Source organism: Phasianus colchicus, chromosome 7, assembly GCF_987193195.1.
Source record: "Phasianus colchicus chromosome 7, bPhaCol1.hap1.1, whole genome shotgun sequence".
NCBI classification, from domain to species: domain Eukaryota; kingdom Metazoa; phylum Chordata; class Aves; order Galliformes; family Phasianidae; genus Phasianus; species Phasianus colchicus.
The window spans coordinates 29,296,514-29,309,855 of NC_143442.1; the positions used below are offsets into that span (position 1 = coordinate 29,296,514).

Here is a 13,342-nt window from a genome sequence, read left to right on the forward strand (position 1 = left end):
CATGTTTACAAATGCACCACACTGCAAAAAACTTGAAATTCCTCTACACTTCCTACGAAATAAATCTCAAGCTATTATTGATTTTCCCTCAACGTGCTGGTTTGTCCAGCATTGAAATCTCATTCATTTATTGGTGGGCTCAATACTTAATTTTAATGCTATATTTCTTCTGTGAAGCGGTTACTTGAATCCTCAACAATCACTGTTTGTTTCTAAGCGTTTTCTGAAGATGTTTAATAATTTTTGTGAGACCTGAGCATTTGTTATAAGGCTCAGTGTAAAAGTATTTGGCTGACACCCTCTTTCTACAATGACATTAATACATGTGCAATCATTCAAGTGTCCGCAAGAGCAACTACGCTTTGTTTATGCAGTGCTCATTACTGACTTATTTTACTCAATTTAAGGATTATGACATTGCATCATCTTAACTGCAACAAGAGTTGCACAGAAAATGAATTTTCTTTTACTTTGAAAGAGTATCTTTGCTTTTGATTCAGTTGAGAATAAATCAGCAGTTTCTGATTATAAGAAATGATGATCAAGGGACTGGAGCAGCTCCCCTACGAAGACAGGCTGAGGGAGCTGGGCTTGTTCAGCCTGGAGAAAAGAAGGCTGCAGGGTGACCTCATTGCAGCCTTTCAAACCTAAAGGGAGCCTATGAACAGGAGGGGAATCAACTCTTTGAAAGGGTAGATAACTGCAGGACAAGGGGAAATGGTTTGAAGTTGAGGGAGGGGAGATTTAGGTTGGATGTCAGGGGGAAGTTCTTTACTATGAGAGTGGTGAGGTGCTGGAAAAGGCTGCCCAGAGAGGTTGTGGATGCCCTGTTCCTGGAGGTGTTCAAGCCAGACTGGATGGCGCCCTGGGAAGCCTGGTCTAGTACTAAATGGAGAGGTTGGTGGCCCTGCATGTGGCAGGGGGTTGGAGATTCATGATCCTTGAGGTCCCTTTCAGATCTGGCTGTTCTGTGATTCTGTGATTATAAAATTAACCTGTTTGGAAACACAGGAATGTCCGAACTGGTAGTCCTAGAAATACAACTGATGCAGAATTTTCTGATGGCTTGTTTTCCCATCACTTATCCTTTGAATTACAGCACTGCCAAACAGTCCCAATACTGATAGTTGTTATCTGTGACTGTAATAACTCCAGAAACCTAAAATAATGAGTTTCTCCTTCGGGTATCTCAACAATAAAATATGGCATAATGTTTCTGGCATACTGTCTGAATCCCATTTTCAATGTTCAGAAAGAATTCCAGTTATTTACGTGATGCTGGACCAAACTGCCTGAGTAGCGCTCAGTAGTAGTTTATGAGCAGAATGTTCCCATCTTGTATATTTCAGAACTGCCTTTCCAATCTCTTCCAGTAGAACCCATTCTCGTCATCTAAAGAATGAACAAAAACTTTCCTATATTATTTTGACACTTTTTGTCTGAATTGCCAACGCTACCTTTTAAGGTAAAAGAGAAAAGCTTTATTTTTCTCTTTTTTTCTTCTGGAAAATTACTTATTTACGACCTCCTGAGATGCTGAACTACGAAAAACAAAATGACATAGGAGCAACAAGATTAATTTAACCCGTTTCTTCAGCACCATCCTGCAAACACCGTTACTCAGTTGGCTAGCGCAAGCTTCCAGCATCCGCCTCCCCCTACATGCCTATTCTCAAATCAAACAGAATAAAAAGCTAATGAAAGCAGGGTTCCTGCCCCAAGCTACCAGCAGTACCACTGTACTCTCCAGCTTGCTAAGAGTACACCAAGGACCAGCACCAGAGATCTTGCTCCAAGACCTGCATTCAGCCACATGACCGCTTGCAATGTGTTTTCAGAAATATTCCCTGATGTTTAACACAAACAGTACAAACCTTGCTGAGTATACCCTTGAAGCAAGTATCACCTTTGTTTTTCCTCTCCATAGAGGTATTTTGATTTGCACACACTTTGATGTTAGGCTTCTGAAATTAAGCTTACACCACCCACCCATACATAATTACTCTTCTCTAAATTGTTCCCATCTTCTACACCGTTTAAAGATGCTCATTGAATTTTCAAGAGAGATGTAGGGAAGTGGGCAAGGGCTGAAAGTTTTCTGCTGATGTTTCTCCTCAGTAGAGTTCCCAGTTTAAATAGTTCTTTCCAACCAAGGCTTATAAATCTCTCAAAATAAACGGGCAGAGTAAGATTTATGAAGACTCCTTAACCCAATTAATAATTCCTCGTTGATTGTTTTTGTTTCAGAATATCAGCAGGCCAAAAATACTATTATAAACAAACAGCAGCAAGCCACAGGTCACGAGCTAGGAATCAGTACAGAATATTTATGTAGGAGAACCAAGATGAAATGGAATATTATTCTTTGTCTGATTTTGACAGAGGGGAAAAAAAAAAAAAAAAAAAAAACAACCAACAACAAAATGTACAGGTTTTGGTTTGTTTTTTTAAAAGGAGCAAAATTTGTTCAAAGGCATCCACAAAACACCTCAGAGCAGAACTGCCAGGCTTCTCTCGTGCTGAAGAACGTATGTCACAACAAACAAAATGCTTTTATTTTGTTACCATAAATATTTATTTACCTATTGTGTGAAAATATGACTTTCATGAATTTCTGGTTTGGTTGCCAGACATGCAAAGACATCTCTCTATTTTAAAGTGTTCTTTGGTTAAGTATGACACACTTGATTCAAATGACGTGTATTCCCATTACACATTCATAAACTATTTCATAAACTATTTAATAACAGCTCTCATGTTAAACATTTACTATTATAAAGGTCTTACCTCAAAAATTTCAAAGCCATAGATGTCCAGCACTCCCATCACCTTCTTTCTCACTTTTGTTTGTGCCTTTAAAAAATACAAAGCAATAAATATGTTACTCTTCTGTACATTTCATACGGGGTTGTCAGGAAAACGAGTGTATCTCATAAGCAGGCTGTCAGGTTGTGTAAACTAAAATGCTAAACGTCGCTTCTCAAAATACACTTCAGGTGAGTTTTTTCATGAGATTACAACAGAGCAGACAGCAATGGAGCTGTGATACAAGCATTCCCCTGTACCGTAAGACCACACAACCAGGTAAAATGAAATTGGCAAACAGTTTTCTCATCTGCTTTAATTCGATTCCATTCTATTGATTTTCTTACGGGCATAGAACAGCAATACCTTAATGCTCTCGTTGATTCTGGTAACAAGCCAAGAAAAGAGGCGACTGTATAAATTCTTAGCCAGGGCATCGCGAGCATAATAAGCCTAAAGAAAAAAAAAGAAATAAAAAAACATTATAAATGCAGGGCTTGACACAAGCTTTGAACAGAGTGCGTGTGACTTGGGCAGTGGTGCCTCAGCCTGAGCAGGCTCCTGAGCCAGAGCGGGCTGCCAGGTGTTTTCAGCAGCATCCTTCCACCCTACTGGCACAGGCAGAAGTCGCATCCCCCAGTCTGATCCTAAGCAAAGGACTCAAGCAACTGGAGTCTGTGAAACTGCATTCCTGCTAGCCTAAGCTGATGAGACACAGGTGGCAATCAGACTGGCTTTGCAGTATTGCAGAAGGATAAATTCACACTGGCAGCAAAAGTTTTTTCAGCTGCCTGGGGCACACGATCCCTTAGATTACTCCAGATGCTCTAAATAAAAACGGACTGCTTCACCACAATACTTTCAACATGTGCTTTGTGCAGAACTGCTTCAGTTTTTTCATCCTCCACAACATTTTCCATCTTTCTGACGTAATTAACACACAGAAACAACACATCCAGCCCGTCTGAACTGCTGAATCAGAACACATTTACGCTAGTGATTATACAGTACAGCCTATTAGCTGGGGCTTTTACTTGGGCAGTCATGGATTACTTAGGTAGCATAAACGGCCATTTAAAACAATTATTTCTGTTAAAATTGGAACCTCTTCATACCTGGGCCACATTCAGCGTCGTTGAAACTTTTTCTTGCTTGGCTTCAACCGTCCGGAAGCTGAAAGCTCTCTCCAACACTGACTGGTCTATACCTGTCAGCTCGCAGATTTCCTTCAGCTCTAAGGTGAAAAAGCAGGGCGTATAAGTATAACGAATCCTTTCATAGTGCTGTTTTTATTCCCCCAAATGATTAGCTTTCAAATAGGTCAGTGTTTTCCCAAAACAGGTTTTCTTCAACTGAAATGTTTCCCATCCACACTCCCTCCTCCTCCCCCACCAAGCACAGTTTTTAAAAAATGCACAGCATGAGGAAATGGGATCCAGTGAGTTATGAGCTTTGAAAGCACTTTCTATTTGGGTATTTCTGCAAAGAAACTTTTCTGCCATTTGTCACAGACTACTCTTCTTGATGAAAAGCTTTGAAATGAAAATAGCTCAACCTCCAAAATGTATCAACTGCAAAAACATGACATCAGATCACCATAGGAAGCTATAGAAGAAACACCCTGCTGCAAAAACAAAACAGAACAAAACAAAAAGCCTTTGCTGCAGAATAACCAAGCACTTACAGAAATGCAAAGCACCATTCCACATTTCAGAAGAAATCATTGATGAAGGGGAAAAAAGTCATTTTTAGAATTTTATACACGGAGCAATTGAAACTGCACAAAATTCGAGTCATGTTTGCTTGCAGGTGAGTTTTGGAAGCAATCAGTGATAGGACGAGAGATAACAGCCTTAAGTTGGGCCATGGGAGGTTCAGTTTGGGTACTAGGAAGAAATTCTTCTCAGAAGGAGTGGTGAGGCACTGGCACGGGCTGCCCAGGGAGGTGGTAGAGCCACTGACCCTGGAAGTGTACAAGAAACATGGAGATGTGGCACTGAAGGAGATGGTTAGTGCACATAGTGGTGATGGGCTGATGGTTGGACTAAATATCTTAGTGGTGTTTTCCAACCTTAATGATTTGATGATTCTACAATACTGTATACCTACAGAAATTACAAAATCCATAATGAACTTCAGACAAATCAATGCTTTTCTTCCCAACGCTAACCTCATCTTACCATTTTTATCTTTGATTTTACTTTCATCTAAGCCGTTGACACGAGATTCAGGCTTAAACTCAATGTTTCCCAATTTCAGAACTGCTGCCACCACTTCAAAAACAGACTGTGTTTCATGATCCATGAAACCAACAATCTGCATGGCGTTCTGGAAAGGAAACAGATAATGTTAGGAGATAAAAGAAACTACATTCAAACAGATCATACTTGCAGAAGCATTAGCAGAAATTAGAAATGTTTTATAGATAAGTACATTTGTAGTATAAAGGGTTACAGAGGGTTTGGTAATTGAGCTGGCATATTAGTCTAGCCCACTTCTAGGATCCATATCAGACTGCTGAGAACAGTTCATGGATTTTTGAAAGCAGTATTTTTTTAGTCACTTAAGTTTATAATCCAACCAAACTATCCATAATCAAACAAAGAGATACTGCTGTCTTCTCAAGTGCATACTGTTGCTCAAAAAGACAGTAACTTTTAGAAACATTTCTACAACAACCCTCAAACGACTCAAAGATGACCCTGCCAGCACTGCCCAGAGCAAACAGCCAAACTGCAGGCAGGACAACTCTGCACTTCTGTTGAGTACTTTGGGGTTTACACCCAGCCCCTGTTATTCCTTACCCGAACTGTTCTGAAGTTTGCAGCATCATCCACTCCATTCACTCTGGCAGAGTCCAGGCCCAGGTAGTTGTATCTGCTGAAGTCCCGCTCCAGCTTGAGTTTGCCTAATAAATCAAATAAAAATACCATTGTAACAGCATGCTTGCTAGCAGCTCTTTTGTCCCCAGAGTCAGTATTGTCAAGAATGATTTTTATTTAAAACATTAAGTTTTCTTTAGGGATCTTTCAATTATAAGAGGTTTGGTTAAGAATAGGCTGCCTTCTTTGTCTAGAAGACATTTCAATGTCTTCCATTCTGACTCAGGTGTCTGGAAAACATCAAACTATACATTTACTGCAGGAATTGCTACTGCTAATAACATGACAACAATAATTTGAAAAATGAAAGCATACTGCATTTCCCAGAAAACAAGACATGCACGGAATGGTCCATTAAGGAACTGTATCTGAAAAAGGCACAAGTGTCACACTTACAGAGGAAGTCTTCCGATGCACCAGACAGGATCTGATAGAAAATATGAAAGTTTCTTTCACCTCTTGGCTGCTTAACAACACGAGACTTCTCCAGCAGATCTAGGCAAACAAACAAAACCTCACAGGTCAGGGAAAGGTTTAGCAAAACACTTTCATATGAATATATTGGCCCACTTTTCTTCTTTCTGTGATCACCAGTGAATAAGAAAAAAATATGCAAGGCCCACTGCACCTGCAAATGCTGCAGTCTGCAAATTACTGAGAAAACTCAGCTCGTGGAGGGTGATGTGCACAATGGCCAGCAGCCAGCGTAGCACCACTGCCTGAGAGCAGCATTTTGGGTACCAAAGGAAGCGGCTTTGGAGCTCAGATGTGCACTCAGAGCTGCACATCTGAGTGAAGGTTAATCTGCAGCATTGTTGCGTGCACTGTGTGACCACAAACTCTGGACCTTTTTGAAAAAACGTTTGTGTTTCTATAACTCAATAGCCCTAGTTTCTTTCCATGCCCAAAGACAAAGTACAGGTATACTCAAGCAAGAAGCTGTCCCACACCACCAGCAGTTCCATCTTGACGTTACGATGGGTGGGGTACAGGTGTGCCCTTGTGCTTTTCCAAGTTAAGGACTTTTTTTAATTTTAACTCACAGACAACCAACACCTGGTGTGATGCTCCATTGCAAAGGCAAAGATCAGACATCAGAAGTTTCATCAGCAGCTGGAGTACCACCTTTCCATCCCTGAAGTTGGAGCTCTCCTCACTGAGGCGTGGCTGGAGCTCAGAGCCATCCCGTGCCTAACCCAACTCTCTCAATTTTAATTCACAGCCCAAAGGAGAAGCACGTTCCCCTCCAAGTGGTAATGCTGGGAATGAGGAAGGAACGGTGAAGGTAAGGCAGCACCGAGTCACGCTGGCTGTACAACTTCTCGAGTTAAGTGTTGGAACAGATGGCAGCCAACTTTAATCTCAAAGAAATAAACAACTTCAGCTCCTGCAGTGGCTGCACACACTTCAGGAAACGGCTGTGTTTTCAAAGGATATTGAAGTGATGCAGTTTGCAAAGTGGTTTGGCTTAGCTGTGTTGAAAAACATTCTATATATAAATTGACTCCAAAGCTGTCATAAAAGCTTAGCTACACATCCTGGAGAAATATTAAATGTAAGCCTCCTTCTAGTTTACATGCATGCCTTCCACAGATATAAAAAAGTTTTCTTAAGCAGATGTTGAATTTAACATGTTATGCTATACGGATAGCTGTCTTGGATTTTCCCCTGTGGTTTACTTTATTTATATAATATATTTTTAGAAGCAAGGAGGTTACTAATTAACAGCCAGCTTTCCAAAGTCCCAGTACTCCATCGGCTGCTTGCCTTTGTAATTGAGGAAAAAAGCTCCAGAAACAGTTGCTGACAAAGTTGGGTATTTACCTAACAAAGCAGCAGCTATCAATTCTTTTTAAAGATGCATTCATTGTCTGTGCTGGTTAAAAACAGCTTCTCAAAAGCAGGCATTATATACACTGTATTTCACATACACCGCTGTTATCTGCTTGTTAATCATTAAATCACTGGAGGGCTTACGTGGATTAGGAAAGATCACATCATGCTAAAAATCTAGATACGTTTCAGCAGGGAATCCCAGGTGAAATGTGGAAATGTAAAGCTTGCAGATATTCTGGGTAAGATATTTTAAGATCCCCGCTTTAGAAAAGGTCCGAACAAGTGCCCATGTGAAACATGTTGGAATGTACCACAAAAAGCTATTTCAGACAAAACAATTAGTGTACACATCAAGAGGCACAAGAGAAACAGAGCACGTCCTATGTGCAGTGTGCATTACACACTGCTGGAGGGTGGCACTAAGGGACATGGTGGTTGGTAGGTTGGGCTGATGGTTGCACTCCATGAACTTGACAGTCTTTGCTGATGATTCTAGGAATGTACACTCACAAATATCGTCTTAGGAACAAGATAGACACGTGGATGAAGCTGTGTGTTACAGCTAGATAAGCTACTGCTTATCTTCTACAACAAGGAGCGGGGGGGGGAGCTATTATTCTCTTTCTTATGTTCCCATTCCTATTAACATGGCAGTTTTAATGAAAGGAAAACTAAGTCGAGTGCTGAAGGGTTCTGTATTTTATTTCCACAATATGACTCCCAGGTGAAAGCAAGAGAATTACACAGCCCTCCAACTGCCTTTGCCCACAAGCACTGTGGGAAAAGTCTGTGAGCACACAAGCATTCAGAAGAGCACTGTCTGTAGCAGTGGTACCCATACACACCATGCAGCATGGGAAGGTACACATACTTCACTGAGACAATGCAGATGCCATTTACCTTGCTGGAAATGCTGGGGCCTTCACAGAAAATTGGCAGAAAAGGAAGACTCAGAGGATTCAGACTTGCTAGCTCCTGTGGCTTACTTCATCCTCATGACTCAATGATTATGTTTTTGTAGAGTCAAACAAGTGCAATACTACTGAACTCTTACCTACACTCCTGTCTAGTTTACAGCGGAAAAAAAAAATTCCCAGCTGAAGTCATATACTTAACGACTGCATAAATCACGTTCATCTCAAATTTTCCACTCTTGGTTTCTTTTATTTTATACTTGTACATCATGTGAATGCCTTACAAATCAGTGCACGCAGAAGCAACTACGTAATGTACCTTTAATGAGTCCGTATATATTTTACACTGTCCAAACATAAAATGATCTTCAGTTTGGGAACATGCTGGGCCTATCTTAATAGACCTTACAAAACTCTTCCATTACAGTCTCTTCCACTTTACTATCCACATTCTGACTTAACTGAAAAGATTTACCCCTCCATTTACGGCACATAACCATTTCAGATCTACCAGCTGCCACTAAAGCCAGGGGATGTTTCTGTTCACTGCAAACTGGACACGATATACAGGCAGCAAGCATTGTCATGGTAATTTCGTCCTCTAGCTCCAGCTCATGAAAGGTTCACTTGTAGGTGAATCCTTGTCATTACAGATCAAGAGCTCACTGAGGGCACAGGAATCACTCAAAGGAAGGTCAAGATAGCATCTTTCACAACATGAAGGGTGACTGGCAGACTGACCGGTCTCTGTTAATTTTTAGCACCCTGATAAAATTAGTGATGTGTTTTCATTAGCCTTCTTGCCATCAAAATAATCCAGATATTCAACAGGTCTGCTTTCCAGTATAAAATGCAGCTCAGTGACATACGCCATGACCCAAAAAGCCCATCAACTTCATAGGTGTTTGGGAATCAAGCTCATCAGATTCAACTAATAAAGTTTAATCAAAATATTATGATATCATCTTCACATGATGTTAACACTGAACCAACAAATGGTCAGAAAGTGAGGAATATTTATTAACAAACTAATCACCCTTTCCCTTTTAAGGATAGGAAACTTCAGCACAGCTTTACAAATTAAGATGGCAAATCCTAAATTTGACTACAACCAGAGTAAATTGTAAGTGGTGTAGAAGAATTTAAGCCCCCAATAAATCATGAATGACAATATCTCACAACAGAAACATTTCTTGTCCAAATCAGTACAATGCTGCAGGCATTAGAAGTGTGGAAAAATACAAGGTAGGGCAACGCGTTTGTGTTAACACTGTACATAACTGAAACCAAGTTTTAAATGAGCTGGCTGCATGATGAAACTGTGAACTTCAAGGTGGTTTACATTAACACCCAGCCACAGGAGCACAGTATTTAACTGTGACATCCAGTGTTAGCATAGGGTACTTTGTGGTCCAGTCAGTAGCATCTTTTTCACAATAAGGTCTACACATAAAGGCTTTATTTTTTAAATTCAGTATTCCTCTTCTCGCTATCAGATACTTCATAAACTTGAGAAGAGAGAGAGAATACCTAAAATAGCTATCTTTTAAGAAGATCAAAAAATAAGTCTGCCCTTGATTACATACATCATCACAGCAGATAATTAGATGCAATGCCATAATTACAATCTGCTATGATTTAGAAGGCAGATAAACAATACAGTAACTATTTGGATCGCCTTTTAATATGACACAATATTTTAATTAGATGACTCAGCACGGTGTTTTCAAAGACAAATCGCTGAATGTCCAGTCTGCAAAGCAGAATTCATTTTTATTTATCTTTATTTTTCTATTTTGAATGCGAAGTTATAAAACAAACACAAAACCACAGCTAGCCTGCTGATTTCTTTTTGTGCAGATTAAATTACTGATGACTACACTTTGTCCACATTTAATTACAGAAGAATGCACTGAGTACATTTGGCCTCTAATTGCATTGATTGTCAAATGTCAGCGTTAACAGATAGCCATAAATGCTCAAAGAGTGAACTGCTCTGAGCTTCAAGTTTATAGCATCACAAGATGCTCGTGTGTGTAATTCTTCATGATGTTTTTAGAAGTTTATGTTATAACCGAGAGTTCACCAGTTGAGCCTGGCAGACTAATTGTTTCACAACCAGGAAAATGGCACTGGGGTCAGAAGGCTTTAGAAAGAGAGATGAATTTGGCTGAGCAGGGAGAGAGGCCGAGGCCAGGTCAGTGACGCCTAGTACAATCACTCAGTGCCCTTTTTGAGAAATAAGGAAAACAAACAAGCATAGCTTTACATAGCACAAAAGAACAGCTTCTTAAAAGACACCAACCAACAAAACTGCACTTAAGCTCTAGAAAGAAAAGCAAATCAAGGCATCTTGAATTGGCACTCAGTTAATGGTTTCTTTCTTCCCAGCAGATAGATGGCTAAAGGGTCTGTCAGAGCAGCAGCCTCACTTCCAGTAATAAAACTTTGGTTTAGCGTGGAAATATTGGTAGTAGTCGAATGATTGGACTAGATGATCTTGGAAGTCTTTTCCAACCTTGTGATTCTATGATTCTGAAACCCAGGGCTACCTTTCCCTTCATAAACTCAACAGGTTTTTATGCTCTTTCACACTGAGCTTTTATCTAGTTATAAATCATCATAGTGAGGTATGCTAAAACTAGCATTAGAAGCATTAGAATGCTTTGATTTCAAGAAAGCACTCTCATTCCATTCTGATCTTCAGCATTCTTTGTGTGACTTCTAGATTACAAAACAGACCATCACCAACATCACCTACCATCAATATATAACTTATCAAATCAAGTCACACAGCCGAGCCCAGGGATCCAAGTATATGAAATATGCCTCAGACACATTTAATCCATTCAGAGCCAACATACAGACCCATGCACTCTGCTTATTGCCCTCTAAAATTTATCATTCACATTTCTTTCTTGAGTTTCTCTTTACTTACTCTCATATACTCATCACCAAAACAACAAAATTAAAAAGCTTAATTTATCACATAATGAGATTCAGTCAGAAAAATGCTGCTATTTATTTCAATAATTAACTGTCTTCCTTTTTGAACAAAACATTTTTAGCTGTTAAATATGCTGATATCAAGAGCAATACTCACAGTTGCTTATAACTCCTCCAAGTGGATCACCCTTGAAATCAAACTCAATATCCATGTATTTCCCCTGCAAAAGCAACATAGTTTAAGAATATAAGTTCTGTTAAAAAGAAACAGATATTTTGGAGACATTTTTATAAGTTCCTCAGTCATTCTACACGTTAAAAGAGCAAAATGCAACCTCCTGTGCACAACACCAAATTATAAAAGCCCGAAAATGATTCAAAGCTTCTAATTTTGCTATTTGCACAGACAGAGATTCTCAAGGCAACTGCTTTAATAGGGCTCGTGCAACCCAGTCATTTTTTTGTTTCCTCAACAAAAAGCAAGCTGCACAAACATTCAGCAGAACACTACCCCCACCCAACAGTGCTTGTGGTTGTGTAGGCGTTACCACACTTATTAAAGGAAGAATGGATGTCCAAGCAGACATATTTGCTCCATGCCAAACCTCCTGAGCACTCAGATTGGCGCTCAGGAGCAGCAGCAGCAATTACCACTTTACTGTGGATGTCTGTCCAGCTCTGCGTGCCTGCCCTGTGCAAGTGATGGGTTTTTCCCATTGAACTCTTTGCTTTGTAACTCAGGAGACCAGAGGCAACAATTAGCAGGCTGTCACCACAAAAGCCACTTCATTTGCAGCCATACTGACGCAGTGCGTTGCCTTGACTTCTGCATGACATTTTCCGCTTCGCGCTGCTCTTTGCATCGTTTCAGTTCGTACAATGAGCACCTATCACAGTAACAGCTACATTTAGCAACGATGGAATGGGCTGAGCCATGCTACAAGCACAGCTCAACTCAGCAAGGAAGTTTAGGAAGATAAAGAGTGCTGGTAGGAATTCAATCCAGCTCCCCAAGCCTCGCACAGAAATGATCTCACTGGTGAGATCAGAGGATAAAAACAATCTTGAAAGGAGAAGCCTTGTGTTTATCCTGCCTTACTGTGTTTAGGAAGAGATATCTTGTTTTAATTACAGAACATGAAAATCAAGAACATCACACTGACTGCCTCTAAGATATTTTTAAATTTGCTGTCTATTTTGTCAAGTTTGGCTTATTACGTTCCTACTGAAACTCCATTCTTCTCCTGCTGGCAGCTGAAACAGATGAGACAGGACAATACTTGTACTTTCTTGTTTGAAGTTAATTCTGAGCTGATTCAAATTTTCGAGATAAAGAATTAAATCAGATAATTAAATCTTAATTTCCCAAGGACTGGGCCAGCTGGCTGTTTCTGGAAGTATTTTTAGCTTTGTGTTTATAAGCAAGGACTTGAAAGGCGAAATCCTTCTCAGTTGCACTTTGTCCTGGAAAGACTCTCGCTTGCAAACGCCGCCTCTTCTCTCTGACGGCTCTCTTCCTCCTGCCTGCAGGACCTCATCTCTGACAGCTGCATGTTTTCTACCCTTTTTATCCAAAAAATTGTCCTGCAGTGCCTCAAATTTCAGCCCTGACCTTGCCTCTGCGGCCATGTGCAGGGCCCACAGTGCGCACCCCTTGCTCTGTTCACAAGCAGGGCAGTGACCGCAGTTACGTTTTCATTCACCGACAGACTGTCGGATCCTAAATTTCAATTTTTTTTTGCTTGCTTCCCTTTGATTCTAAATAGATGTCTATGCCCACATCAGAAACCAACAAGACTTCTGACAAATAGGTGATACATCTTTCAAAAACGTGTCTGAATGCGGTATTTACACTAGGAAGACATTTGGGCAGGAGGACGTGCTACAACGTACAGAATGGCATACTGATTGTTCCTGATCACTAGCACTCTCCAGGCAGCAGGGTCCTTGGACAACTAC

General features: G+C 40.3%; 1 protein-coding gene across 10 annotated transcripts in view; it reads right to left on the minus strand.

Moving 5' to 3' along the window:
* The window catches only part of MYO1B (myosin IB), a 166,508-nt gene that overhangs the window by 35,898 nt on the left and 117,268 nt on the right, over positions 1 to 13,342 (minus strand). For all 10 annotated transcript variants that reach the window (XM_090144302.1, XM_090144299.1, XM_090144297.1 and 7 more), the window contains 7 exons: positions 11,541 to 11,604; positions 6,084 to 6,182; positions 5,610 to 5,713; positions 4,986 to 5,133; positions 3,921 to 4,039; positions 3,172 to 3,258; positions 2,788 to 2,853 (listed from right to left, as the gene is read on the minus strand). In XM_090144302.1, the coding sequence (XP_090000428.1) occupies positions 2,788 to 2,853; positions 3,172 to 3,258; positions 3,921 to 4,039; positions 4,986 to 5,133; positions 5,610 to 5,713; positions 6,084 to 6,182; positions 11,541 to 11,604 (687 nt within the window). The remainder of the gene's footprint in view (positions 1 to 2,787; positions 2,854 to 3,171; positions 3,259 to 3,920; positions 4,040 to 4,985; positions 5,134 to 5,609; positions 5,714 to 6,083; positions 6,183 to 11,540; positions 11,605 to 13,342) is intronic.